The 14,141-nt window shown below is 38.7% G+C and overlaps 1 protein-coding gene across 5 annotated transcripts in view; it reads right to left on the bottom strand.

Annotated features, from left to right (window-relative positions):
• Window positions 1-14,141, bottom strand: part of LOC140713718 (solute carrier family 12 member 7-like) — a 219,369-nt gene that overhangs the window by 40,331 nt on the left and 164,897 nt on the right. For all 5 annotated transcript variants that reach the window (XM_073024142.1, XM_073024144.1, XM_073024143.1 and 2 more), the window contains exons 9-16: window positions 9,750-9,917; window positions 9,442-9,540; window positions 7,384-7,441; window positions 5,710-5,884; window positions 3,793-3,911; window positions 2,340-2,438; window positions 1,950-2,069; window positions 1,723-1,827 (exon numbers count right to left, since the gene is read on the bottom strand). In XM_073024142.1, the coding sequence (XP_072880243.1) occupies window positions 1,723-1,827; window positions 1,950-2,069; window positions 2,340-2,438; window positions 3,793-3,911; window positions 5,710-5,884; window positions 7,384-7,441; window positions 9,442-9,540; window positions 9,750-9,917 (943 nt within the window). The remainder of the gene's footprint in view (window positions 1-1,722; window positions 1,828-1,949; window positions 2,070-2,339; window positions 2,439-3,792; window positions 3,912-5,709; window positions 5,885-7,383; window positions 7,442-9,441; window positions 9,541-9,749; window positions 9,918-14,141) is intronic.

Below are 14,141 nucleotides of genomic sequence, written 5' to 3'. Positions count from 1 at the left end.
ACCCCTGGTGTTTATAAATTATTTCTACTTCCGGTATTTTCCGCCCCGGTGCGCACGCGTGTAACTAGTCGATCTTGCTTTTCACTGAGGCTGAGGTGGGGGAACTTGGGCTTAAAAATGTTGGTGACCAATAATTTAGACAATGATTCCATGCCCTATGTAAATGAAGCGTAATCTTCCCCCTATTGTATACCATTTGCATAACAGCACCGTTAACTTTCCCAATTACTGGCTGTACCCACATAATAGCTTTTTTGCAAATCGTACTCCAGAATCCTTCTGCAACTTAGAGCTATGTAACATTTCACCAGTTAGATAATTAACTTTGTATTTACAGGCAATTTCATACTTTCAATATTATACTTCATTCACCAGACCTTTGCCCATTCACTTAATCTGCCTAAATCACTTTTTGAACCACCTTATACCTTTACACAAGTTACTTTCTCATTTGTCTTTGTGAGATCAGCAAACTTAGCAACCACACTTTCAAGGATCTTTATCCAAGTCAGAACACTGGGTTATGCATTTTATTTTGTATTAAACTCTGATTAATCAACATTGTTTGCATTGACATTGTTCAAATTCTCAATATTAATATAATACCCTTCAATTGGAACAATTTACCGAAAAATATTATTAATTTGTTAAAAATAAATCAGTTATACAATGTTATATGCAGCAAAGAAGCAGGGCATCAAAGTTTGTACTTCTGATCAGAAAGTACTGCCATGAAGATAACTTTGAATACTATAAAATCTGAACCAAGAACTGCAATACCTACCGTAGATGTCGGATTATAAGCCGCTACTTTTTTCCCACGCTTTGAACAGCTTTGAACACTGCAGCCTTTACTACGGTGCGGCTAATGCATGGTTTTTTTTCATGCCGCCAAAAACATTTTGCCTCGTAACAGTAGACCAATAAAATTGATGAGTAGTTCACAGAGGTCCAATGAAATTGTACGATAAATCAAGCGCACTTTCACAATTAAATTATTGTAAATCAGTCATTTGTACTCACCCTCATCAACATGGAAAACACTCGAAGAAAAGCATTGTGCTGCCTTTATGGCAGTTATTTAGTTTATAATATTTTCGCTTAGTAATTCATTTGTTAGTATTTTCTAGTTAAAGTTAGAAGTGTTTTAAGTACCCGGTATATTTGTTTTCTGTACTACATCCCGGGATGCTATGACGTCACATCCGGTTTCGCCGCGTCTTGTGGGAAATACTGGTTTGAGATAAACGGGAAGGTGGGGGGCGAGCGGCATTAGACCCGAGCGAAAACGCTGCTTTTAAGTTAAAGGCGATCAGTAACTTTTCCTGGTAGGCTGCAGTATATATATTTTTTACCAGTCGTTAGGAGATATTGGAATGTTGTTTGTGCACTGTTCAGTAAAAAAGTATACGCAACGTAATTTGTGTGTTACCGATACGTATGTATATTTAAAAGTAGCCGCCTTACAGGCACGGTTCGAAAAAAAGCATTTGCAATATGTATTTGTTTATGTTACCATATGGATTTAATTAAAAGTTAAAAAATCCTCATGTGTAATATCTTTCTGTGTAAATATCTCATATTACAACGTGGGACACCTGCGGCCTAAAATCCGGTGCGGCTTGTACAAGTACAAAATTGATTTTCTTTCTAAAATTAGAGCCAGCGGCTTTTAATCAGGTGCGCTCTGTAGTGCGAAATCTACGGTAGTTCTGATTTTACCTCCAGTTCTTAGTGTGAGTTGGACCATCTTCCAATCGGAGCAAAGCATATCGAGCTGCATTTAGAGACAGTCCCCTGATTCCATCACCCCATTCTTTCTCAGCTCTGAAAAGTAATTAGGTTATATTTAAGAAAAACGCAGAACAAATCACGTGATAGTCATTTAGTTTGCCACAGATTTTTATCCAAAAAGTACATTTAATTGTGGAAGGTAGTAACCATCTCACCCTCGATATTCAATGTACTTGTAGATGCACCCCGCTATCAACATGGCAACCAATGCATAATACCAGGAAGAGATGAACATCAAGGCAAGGCTCAAGCTCATACCCAGGAAAGACAAAGTCCTATAAGTACAATAACAGAATGTCAGATATGTAACAGCCTTGATCAGGTAAATATAAAAGATTTGAGATTGTATGCAATCTCATGTTGTACTTTGAGGCTACTGTATCAATGAAAGTATTCCTTCAATTCCAGTATCAGTTAAAACCAAATTACACCTACTGTAATTTAAAAATATTCTACTAATAAGATAGTAGAGTGAATAGGATCTGAGGCTTGCTGTACTCAGAAATAACTGAGAAGAATTTTCTTTTGTTTATGCTCTGCCATACCAGTGATAATACTTGAACCGTGGTCTCCAATTGGGTGTCCTCAAGAGTGTTTGTAAAGCACATGCCAGGTTCACAAACAAGTAGCACATCAAGAAGAACCTGAGAGAAGAAAGAAAAAGTATGCATATTAAAATGATTCAATCCATGCTACCTACCTGCTCTTTCAGTTTCACTATATCTAACTTCGTCCACTTTCCACTACTTAAATTCTAGGTGTTACTGTTCCCATGTTCATCCTTCTGTCACTGGATCAAATACTTTTTCTCCAAATGGAATTGGCTCCCACAGTAACCCTCCAAGTACATTGAGTGAAAATTGAATGGACACCTTGTAGTAATGTATTGTTTTAGTCCAAACTAGACTATTGGGCAATGTCACATTGAGGATCAACAAGGCTTGAGCTTTGTTTGATCTTCACTCTGCAAGCACAGTGTTAACTTATTAGCATACACAGTTGTACAACACAATGGTAGAGCTACTGTCTCAATTCTAGTGAGCCAGTTCAATCTGAATACTAATGCACATTGTCCCTGTAATTTGGTGAGTTTGTTCTAGGAGCTCTGGTTTCCCTTTTCATCTCAAATGCATGCAGGTTGAGAAGTTAACTGGCTACTGTAAACTACCCTTGCCATGCAGGCAAGTGGTAAAACATGGACAGATTTGGCGGGAGTGAGTAGGAAATGACACAGGATCCATGTGAACAGTGTTCTTGATGGTTGGTACAGATTTAGTAGTTGAAGTGCCTGTTTCTGTGCTGTATGACTCTATGAAGTATCCATTTCTTGCAATGTTTCAACTTTTAATGCTACTTGCATATACATAATGCATTAATATTCCACACAGTATGAAAACTTTTCCCATAATTCCCGACTTGGTAATTCTGGATGATCTGAGACAGTAAAGGATTAAAGTTACACTGCAGTTCTGAGCTATGCAAGATCATTTGTGCATATCTTCAGCCTAAACCCTGTACCACTTATGCTAGTCCTTTGTGCAACAAGACACATCTTCCAAACCCACCTCCTTCAGACCTTTCAGGCAGCAGAAACTTCACCCCTAGATCACTCTATTTTAACCCTCTCCTCTTTAAAAGCTGCTTTTCTATATCTAATGCTCATTGCATGCTTAGCATGTCCTTCTCAAAAATGTTCTTTTGTAGTCCATCACCGTTTATGGGGAACAATTTCTACACACACTAGACATTCTTCACATTGAGTGCATTGTCTACATTAGTAAGTTACTGTCAAACATATTTGAAACTCTATAGGAGTCAAAAGGCAGTAAATTATGAGGAGAAAAACCACGTGTCTACAAACCACATACACCAAGATGACCTCAGAAGGATCAAGTATCATTGGCTCTGGGCATGTGAATGGTGAACAACCACTGAATTACAAGTTCGAAACAAAAGACTTATTGATATTAAAGCTAGAAACAAAAATACAATACTTACATGGAAAGAATGGGAGCCACACTATCAAGGGATGCAATCAAAATCCCAATTTCACAAATACCAGCAGTGAGAAGGAGGGCCCACGTTGGTTCACCGTTAGCTTTTCCATGGCCAAAGACCTGTTTTTAAAATGTGGTGAAATCAAACATAAAAATACCTAAATGTAAATATAAAATAAAATATATAATTGAATGAATCTCAGGATAGTATATGGTGACATATACGTACTTTTAAAATAAATTTACTTAAAACTTTGAATTACAGATCTGGCATGCAGCACAAACATTTGAAGCTTACTCTGCATACTCTGGTTGTGTTTTGTAAAGTGCCAGCAAAAAATGGGGAGATATAGATAAATAGTCAATGCTCTATTTGTGATGGCTCCACCTAAAAGCACAAGAAATGAACTTGCAACAAAAAAAAGACCACAAGAAGAACTCAGCAAGTCAAACACCATCTGTACAGGATACCACTTCAGAAACCACTGGGTTCTTCCAGGAGCTTTTATTTTTTTGTTGTAAACACTCCACTTTGAGGATTCTTCATAGATTTTACGCCTTTCTTAATTCTTTTACCAAATATCAGATACTATCCCTGCCTATAGGGAGAAGTTAAAATCGGACGTATCGATATATAACTACAGAGGCATGAGAGAGGAACTACCCAAAGTTGATTGTAGGGGGACAATAGTAGGGATGACAGTAGAGCAGCAATGGCTGGCGTTTCTAGGTGTAGTACACAAGGCTGTTAAACAAGATAAAAGCCCATGGAAAGACACCAGCATGGACAAAAGATTGCTGACTAACAGAAGGCCAAGAATGGAAATAAAGGAGGCCTTTTCTGGTTGGCTGCCAATGACTAGTGGATGCTAGTGTTGGGTTTGCTACTTTTCACATCATAATTTAACAATCTGGATGGCAGAATTGATGGGTTTGTGGCCAGGGGTTGTGGATAATACAAAGATAGGTGGAGGGGCAAGTGGTATTGAGGAAGAAGGGAATCTGCAGAAATATGGACAGATTAGGTGAATGGGCAAAGAAGTGGCAGATGGAATACAGTGTAGGGAAGTGTATGGTAATTCACTTTTACAAAAATGAATAAAGGTGCAGACTATTTTCTAAATGGGGAGTGAATTTAGAAATTGAAGGTGCATAGAGAATTGGGAGTTCTAGTGCACGATTCTAACAGTGAACTTGCAGATTGTAAAGAAGGCAAATGCATTGTTGGCATTCATTTTGGAAGGACTACAATATAACAACAAAGATGTAACTGAGATTTTATAAGGGATTGATCTGACCATGTTTGGAGAATAGTCAGCAGTTTTGGGACACATATATAAGAAAGGATATACTGGCATTCGAGAGGGTCCAAAGGAGTTTTATGAGAATGGAAGTGTTGTATGAGGAGCATTTGATGTCTTTGGGCCAGTACTCACTGGAATTTAGAAGAATGAAGAAGACCTCATTGAAATGTACTGAATATTGAAAGGCCTATAGAGTGAACATAGAGGGATGTTTCCCATAGTGAGGGAGTCTAGTGCCAGAGGGACATTTCTTTAAATGAGGAGTTTCTTTAGCCAGAGGGTGATGAATCTGTGTGATATATTGCCACTGATAACTGTGCAGGCAAGTCATTATTTATACTTAAAGTGAAGGTTGCTAAGTTTCTGATTAGTAAGAGTGTCAAAGGTTACAGAAAGAAGGTAGGAGAATGGAATTGAGAGGGAATATAAAGCAGCCACTATTAAGTGGCAGAGCAGACTTACTGGCTGGAATAGCCTAATTCTACCCCTATGTCTTTGATTTTCCAGTCTTATAATGAAATGCTTTTAGTATTTCCAAAACATTCTGTAAAGTTCTGTTGTTAAAATCTTCAGCTCAGCTTTAATATAACTTTCATATAATTATTTACACTTACCCGTAGGAAAGGAACTATCCCATCACGGGCAATAGCCTGCATTAAACGAGGGGCCCCAGTGAGACTCTGGAGACCAGCACCACATGTTGAGAAGAAAGAACCAATCACTATAACCCAGGGAGAAGGCCAAGCCAGAATCCCAATGACAAGATTGCCATTTACAGACTCGCCAAACCTGAGAACAAAAGTGGACTCTTTTAAAAGCAAATCTTTAAAAACATGGGAAGTAAAGCAGTAAATTGATCAAATAGTTGTACAGGAAAGCAGAACAATAAGGTCATGGGTAATTGTTGCATTCACATCAACACGAGCCTCAGTAAATGAAGGTGAGTTCAAAAGCATTTAAGTTGCTTATGAACATAGCACTAAAATACATCTGGTGGCAACAACAATGAAATTCTCACCAAATAACTTCTAGTGAGCCTGTATTGAGCAATTTACTGTGGGGATTTTCAGATTTCCACCCCGAATTTCCAGGGGAAAAAGTCACTAAGGAATTTGGATAGAGGGGAGAAAGGGAGCCCACAGTTAAAAAGCACTGTTCACTCACATCATTTCAGCTTGACTCAGATCTTGGCAGCTACCTATTCCACCTCACTAGGATGGAGTTGTAAAGCTAATTTGCCTATATTAGATCCATATTGTTACATATTTAATTTGTTTTATATATTTGAAAAGCAACTATGGTGCACAAGATTGTTTTGTCCTAGCATTATCCCCAGTTGCATTAAACCTTGAGGAGTGGCTGAAAACCTATCATGCTGACAGGTTTCAGATATTCTAAGCCATCAGAATGACAAGGGTTCCTGTTAAGAATGCAATAATAACCATTACAAACATGGTTCTCTATTTAGAATCTCAGCTGTTAGCTATTCGGCTGGAACTTCACAGAATAAAGTAGATTAGGGCATAATATTTCAACCTATTTTCCTTCAGCAGAGCATTAGCAAAAATAGAAATTATGTTATTGCAATCAATCTATCATTATGACATTGGTATATATTAAATGCTGAACTAAACAACAAAAAATAAAAAAGCTATTAGTCTTAGGGATCTCCATAATTTTCCATAGAACACTTAATGCCTGTGATGGTTTCGAACCTACATCAAAGATTTTAAATTATGTTTGTTGATCAGCTTATCATTATCTAAAAATTACACCCAGCCATTCACTTAAAAGTAAAAATTTTGTGGTACTTCTGGTAGTTCACAAAATTTCTCAGAAGTCCTTGTATGATCAAGTGACTCAGAGCCATGAAGACCTAGGGATTCAATGACAGTTAGACAGGCATTTAAAAAAACACAAAAACACATTCAGAGAATTATAAAGAGATAAAGTAATTTTCACCATGTCAGTACTAAGCGGCTGCAACACCTGCCTCAACCTGACTGACAGCTTCTTGACACTAAACTGTGAAAGTTCCTTCCTAAGAGAACAGCAGAAGGGTTTGATTTGCACCTGGTATTGAAACAGTAGCAAGAAGCCTGAGCAGATGTTTTTAGAGGGGGCTATTTATTGCTGAGTGTTCAGATTGAAGGACTAAAATTAAGACAGCCCCAAGGACTCAATGCTCTGTGTAGGCTAAGACACTTAATAATCCAATAAAAATTGGCACACTGATTTTAAAATATCACTTTACTAGATATTGGCATAAATTTGTACGTATCACTTACTTGTCCCTCAAAAGGACACCTTCAATGCAAGCACCAAACAAGATAATGCATGACAAGTCTTTTGTTGATTATTAAGGAAATAAAGTCATGTAACTTAGGTTAGTTATACTTCTAATTAGAATCTCTGAAGGAAAAACAATCACAATCAAAATTCTCTACAGCAACTAAAACGATTTTCATATTAGTATTCCTAGAGCTTGGATGTTTCTCTTTCAGTTGTTATTAATAGTGTTAACCAAAGTTATTATTATAGTTTGTTAAAATTTATAACCTTCACCTCTATGAATCAAAGTGAATTGGAAATAGGCAAGGACGAAAGCTCAAAATCTCATTACATTACTGAATGTTATCATTAGCCAGCTGTTTACTATTGTCACACTGTTAACGAATGCAGCTCACAAACAAATGGGTTTGATTAACACTCCATAGGCACATGGATAGCAACATGCAGCAAGCTTTAAGCAAAATGTGTGTTCTGGTTAGTTGACATTTATTGCTGGGAGTTACATCAATGAAATAAAAATTGGTTTTGTTCTCCAAATCTGTAAAAACTGAAAAAAATCAAGTCCTTATTATTTTCTTCTTGCTACTGAAAAATATTCATAAGTCACAGATGATAATGGATTGTCAGTAAGAGATTGCTATTCATCAATGCAAAACAGCTCTGAGACCATCACAACTGGTGGTGGGGGAACCTCCTGGTGCTGAACAAATTTTACATTCATCCCTGACTAAAGAACAGAGACTATGCTGTTCCACCAGATGAGCAAGGAATTAGATCATAAGACATAGGAACAGAAATAGGCCATTTGGCCCACTGAGTCTGCTCCGTCATTTCATCATGGCTGATCCATTTCCCTCTCAACCCTATTCTCCTCCCTCCTCCCCATAATAATTCACGCCCTGACTAATCAAGACCCTATAAAACTCTGCCTTCAATACACCCAGTGACCTGGCCTCTACAGCTGCCTGTGGCAACACATTCCACAGATTCACTACCCTCTGGTGAAGTAATTTCTTCTCATCTCTGTTCTAAACGAAGTCCCTCTATTTTGAGGCCGTGCCCTCTGGTCCTAGACTTCCTCACCAAAGAAAACATCCTTTTCACATTCACTCTATTGAGGCCTTTCAACATTCAATAGGTTTCAATGAGATCCCTACCCCTCATTCTTCTAAATTCCAATGAGTACAGGCTTCAATTACTGCTCATATGATAACTCTTTCATTTCCAGTATCATTCTCGTGAACCTCCTCTGAATCCTCTCCAATGTCAGCACATCCATTCGTAAATAAGGGCCCCAGAACTGTTCACAATATTCGAAGTGAGGTCTCACCAGTGCCTTATACAGCCTTGCTTTTCCAGACCTACCAGAACAACAGCAACCCATTCATTTAAATAGGGGTTTATGACATGGAGAAGAAAATGTGTTGTTTTATTTTAATGACTTTAATAATTTGCTAGCTCAGTGATGTCTATTTTTTTTTTATAACTCAGTGTCTCTAAACATCAAAAATAAAATGGTAAAAATGCTAAATGGTGAAGATACCTCCCTATTTGACAGGAGGTGAAGCTTTCTAGGTCGGGGGCACAGTCATCATTGCCTTGAAACCTAATTCCCAAGGGAGAGCTGAAAACTACCGTAATCTGGCCCTCCATACCTGGCACATCTATGTGTGCAGACACAGTCAATGAGCCAAATCTAGCACATGTCAACATATTACATCATAGATATAAAATAATTAAGTGTATTCCTAGTGCATATATTATACTGCCATTATAAAAATTATACTTCAAAGATGGCTAGAAAGTAGTTATGTTGACTTCAAATTTGGGTTGAAGTATCAAGTTCCCTTCTTTCAATGACATTAGTCAAATGGTTAGGTTCCTACCACAGGGTTTCATTGACGTGTCAGGTATCTGTCCACAAGTTACTAGATCTACTGAACTGAATTTTACAACTTTATAATCTTCAACCCAATATGACGGCTAACTAGATTTCTTCAAAATTTCTACAGCATATTTCAGCTTTGGAAGATCATTTCCCAGAATAAGGATACAAATGAAAGAGGTTGTAATAATTGCTAGTAGTGTTCCAGTAGGGATGGATTTCTGTGCATCTTTGAGGTCTCCAGACCTATTTGAACCTGCCATGATACCTGTTGAGGGAAGAAAAGAATCTTGGTCAAAATCAAGTGTGATATAAATTAAAATTATGTACACCCCAATCTTTATACAATTTAACTAGTGGATTAAGGAAAAGAGGACAAATGGGAGTGTTAAAGGAAATAATCAGGATTACACATTAAATATGGGACTGTGTGGTATTTGTACGTTCTCCGGCAACTTCCCAGCCATAGACCCTCACCTGTCACAGAGGGGAAATAGATGCCAACAAGCATGGTGAAGTAGGTCGCTATGTCACTGAACACATATGGCAGCCCTGTATTTGCTTCAGCTTCTGCGGCAGGTATAGATGGCAGTCCTGGTTTTTCCAGCATTTCTCCTTGGGGTCCATAATGACTCCAAATATTGTCTAAGTGAAAACAAGGGGTGGGGGTGAAATACCATGAAAGTTTTGGTTAAGGAACTGCTTGTTTATAATAGACAGAAACAACATTTGTACAAAATGACTTCTCATTCTCTGAGGTTTCTGCAACCAAACTTGACTGCCTGGATTGAATCCATTATTCATTTTACAGAGAAACCAATGTTACTTCCAAATTACTCCACTGGAAATTTCAAAATAAAACATCAGGGAAATAGATGCCAGGTGAGTTAAAAGTAATCCCTTTGAGTTCATTGCTATTGTGACAGAATATATCAAAAGGCAACATTTTAAACAGAATGCTGTATTCAAACATGAATTGCAAAGGATCTATTAGTCTTATAAGCCTCCAAGCTCTTTATGCTCTGCCAGTTCTAGCCAGTGGACCATGTCCTATTCCACCATTACCGGTGAGGTGATGGAAGAAGATATAATAGCAATGTTCAGAGGTACTTAGAGACAAATGAACAAGCAGGGACTAGAGAGATATGAACCATCGACAGGCATTGGATTTAGTCAGATTGGCATCATAGTCCATATCCCTCTATTCAATATACACAGTGATCAAACGCCTTGTTCCGGTGCTGTTCTATGTTCAAGTTCCCTAAACCAAGAGATTCACAACTTAGCGACTCACTTGATTTAACATATCTTTGATTTCCATATGTAGTGGAACATATTTAAATACACTCAACTTTTACTACATTAAAGGTGTTAGTAAACATATTCGACGGTTTTGACAGAATTACAAGAGCATTTGACATTCTAGGTGCTCATTTGCCAAGCCTAATTAAAGCTCAGAGGTAAACCATCCAGACCGGTGAATTAATCCTTCAGTATCACCGAAGGTTACAAATTTTCTCCTGCTACTTTTGAGAAAAGACCTTGAAACACATTATTTTTTTATATTATTAAAAACAAATGCAGCATGCCTCCTACCCTATCTCATTACTAATTGAGTGAAGAGCAGATCAAAATTCAGAACTAGTGACACTTAAAAGCTTACCTACTGTCAAAATTATGATTTCCATGATCTACTTCATTAATTATTTCATTCAAACCCAGGAGAGTTTCAGACTAAAGCACTATCAATTGTCTCCCAAGAAATCTCAAAAACAGTTTATTGTCTTCTCATGACACTGCATACAAAACAGGAATGGGATGTTATGTTGTAATTGTAGAAGAAGTTGGTGAGGCAGTATTTGGAAATCAGTTTTGGTCATCCTGCAATAGGAAACATAAAAACATAGAAAACCTACAGCACAATACAGGCCCTTCAGCCCACAATGCTGTGCCGAATATGTATTTACTTTAGAAATTACCTAGGGTTACCCATAGCCCTCTATTTTTCTAAGCTCCATGTACCTATCCAGGAGTCTCTTGAAAGACCCTATCCTATTTGCCTCCACCACCATTGCGGGAAGCCCATTGCACACACTCACCACTCTGTGTTAAAAAACTTAGCCCTAACATTTCCTCTGTACCTACTTCCAAGCACCTTAAAACTGTGCCCTCTCGTGTTAGTCATTTCAGCCCTGGGAAAAAGCCTCTGACTATCCACACAATCAATGCCTCTCATTATCTTATACACCCCTATCAGGTCACTTTTCATCTTCTGCCGCTCCAAGGAGAAAAGGCCAAGTTCACTCAACCTATTCTCATAAGGCATGCTCCCCAAGCCAGGAAACATCCTTGTAAATCTTCTCTGCACCCTTTCTACAGTTTCCACATCCTTCCTGTAGTGAGGTGACCAGAACTGAGCACAGTACTTCAAGTGGGGTCTGATCAGGGTCTTATATAGCTGTAACATTACCTCTCCCATGGTTGATGAAGGCCAATGCATCATATGCCTTCTTAACCACAGAGTCAACTTGCACAGCAGCTTTGAATGTCCTATGGACTCAGACCCCAAGATCCATCTGATTCTCCACACTGCCAAAAGTCTTACCATTAGCACTATATTCTGCCATCATACTTGACCTACCAAAATGAACCACCTCACACTTATCTGGGTTGAATTCCATCTGCCACTTCACAGCCCAGTTTTGCATCTTATCGATGTCCCACTGTAACCTTTGACAGCCCTCCACACTATCCACAACATCCTCAACTTTTGTGTCATCAGCAAATTTACTAACCCATCCCTCCACTTCTTCCAGGTCATTTGTAAAAATCACAAAGAGTAGGGGGTCCCAGACCTCTGAGGCACATCACTGGTGACTGACCTTACCACTCTTTGCCTTCTGTGTGCAAGCCAATTCTGGATCCAATGTCTCATTACTTTCTCAATAAGCCTTGCATGGGGTAGCTTATCAAATGCCTTGCTGAAATCCATTTACACTACATCTACTGCTCTACCTGCATCAATGTGTTCATCAAAAAATTCAATCAAGCTCATAAGGCACGACCTGTCTTTGACAAAGCAATGCTGACTATTCCTAACTATATTACACATCCAAATGTTCAAATATCCTGCCTGTCCGGATTTTTTCCATCAACTTACCAACCTCTGAAATAAGACTCGCAGGTCTATAATTTCGTGGGCTATCTCTACTCCCTTTCTTGAATAAGGGAACAACATCTGCAACCCTCCAATCCTCCAGAACTTCTCCGGTCCCCATTGATGATGCAAAGATCTTTGCCAGAGGCTTAGCAATCACCTCCCTTGCCTCCCACAGTAGCCTGGGGTACATCTCATCTGGTCCTGGAGACTTATCCAATTTGATGCTTTCCAAAAGTTCCAGCACATTCTCTTTCTTAATGTCGATATCAGCAAGCTTTTCAATTCACTGTAAATCATCCCTACAATCGCTAAGATCCTTTTCCATAGTGAATACTGAAGCAAATGTTCATTAAGTACCTCTGCTATCTCCTCCGGTTTCATACATACTTTTCCACTGTCACACTAGATTGGTCCTATTCTCTCACGGCTCATCCTCTTGCTCTTCACATACTTGTACAATGCCTTCGGGTTTTCTTTAATTCTGTTCACCAAGACCTTCTCATGGCCCCTTCTGGCTCTCCTAATTTCATTATTAAGCTCCTTCTGCTAGCCTTATAATCTTCTAGATCTCTATCATTACTAGTTTTTTTTTAACCTTTCGTAAGCTTTTCTTTTCTTCTTGACTAGATTTACAACAGCTTTTGTACACAATGGTTCCTGTACCCTACAATCCTTCCCGTCTCATCGGAACGTACCTATGCAGAATGCCATGCAAAGTTCCTGCCTGATAGCTTCATATTTCCCCTTACTCCAATTAAATGCTTTCCTAACTTGTCTGTTCCTATCCATCTCCAATGCTATGCTAAAGGAGATAGACTGGTTATCACTATCTCCAAAATGCTCTCCCACTGACAGACATGACACCTGACCAGGTTCATTTCCTAATACCAGATCAAGTACAGCCTCTCCTCTTGTAGGCTTATCTACATATTGTGTCAAGAAACCTTCCTGAACACACCTAACAAACTCCACCTCATCTAAACCCCTTGCTCTAGGGAGATGCAAATCAATATTTGTGAAATTAAAATCTCCCACCACAACAACCCTGTTATTATTACACCTTTCCAGAAATTGTCTCCCTATCTGCTCCTCGATGTCTCTGTTACTATTGGGTGGTCTATAAAAAATACCCAGTAGAGTTATTGACCCTTCCTGTTTCCAACTTCCACCCACAGAGACTCAGTAGACAATCCCTCCATGGAAACATGCCATTCAGCTACAAACAGAGCAAAGGAGAATAACAAAGATATTTTCAAGGACCTTATGGAGGGAAACTGAACAGATTGGGACATTTTGTTGGAGCTCAGGAGAATAATGGGTAGTCTAACACAGGTGTTTGATATTATAGGGAGCATAGATAGCATGAATGCACATAATCCCCCCCTCCGTCCCCCCGAGTTAAGGAATCAATAACTAAAGGGCAAAGGTTTAAGGTAGAGGAAAGAAATTTGATAGGAAGCCTGAGGGACAGAGAGTGATCAGTATATAGAATGAACGACGTGGTTGAGGCAGGAAAGTTAACATTTGAAAGATACTTGACAGGTACATGTATAGGAAAGGTTTGGAAGGATATGGACCAAATGGGAACCAGCTTAGATGGGAATCTTGGCCAGCATGGACCAGCTGGGCCAAAGAGTCTGTTTACTGCGACTATGACTCTATAACACAGTGAAGTGTAATTGAAATCAGGTTAATTTGCACTATTGTGA

Source organism: Hemitrygon akajei, chromosome 20 (assembly GCF_048418815.1).
Source record: "Hemitrygon akajei chromosome 20, sHemAka1.3, whole genome shotgun sequence".
Lineage (NCBI taxonomy): Eukaryota > Metazoa > Chordata > Chondrichthyes > Myliobatiformes > Dasyatidae > Hemitrygon > Hemitrygon akajei.
This window is presented reverse-complemented; position numbering and strand designations above follow the sequence as displayed.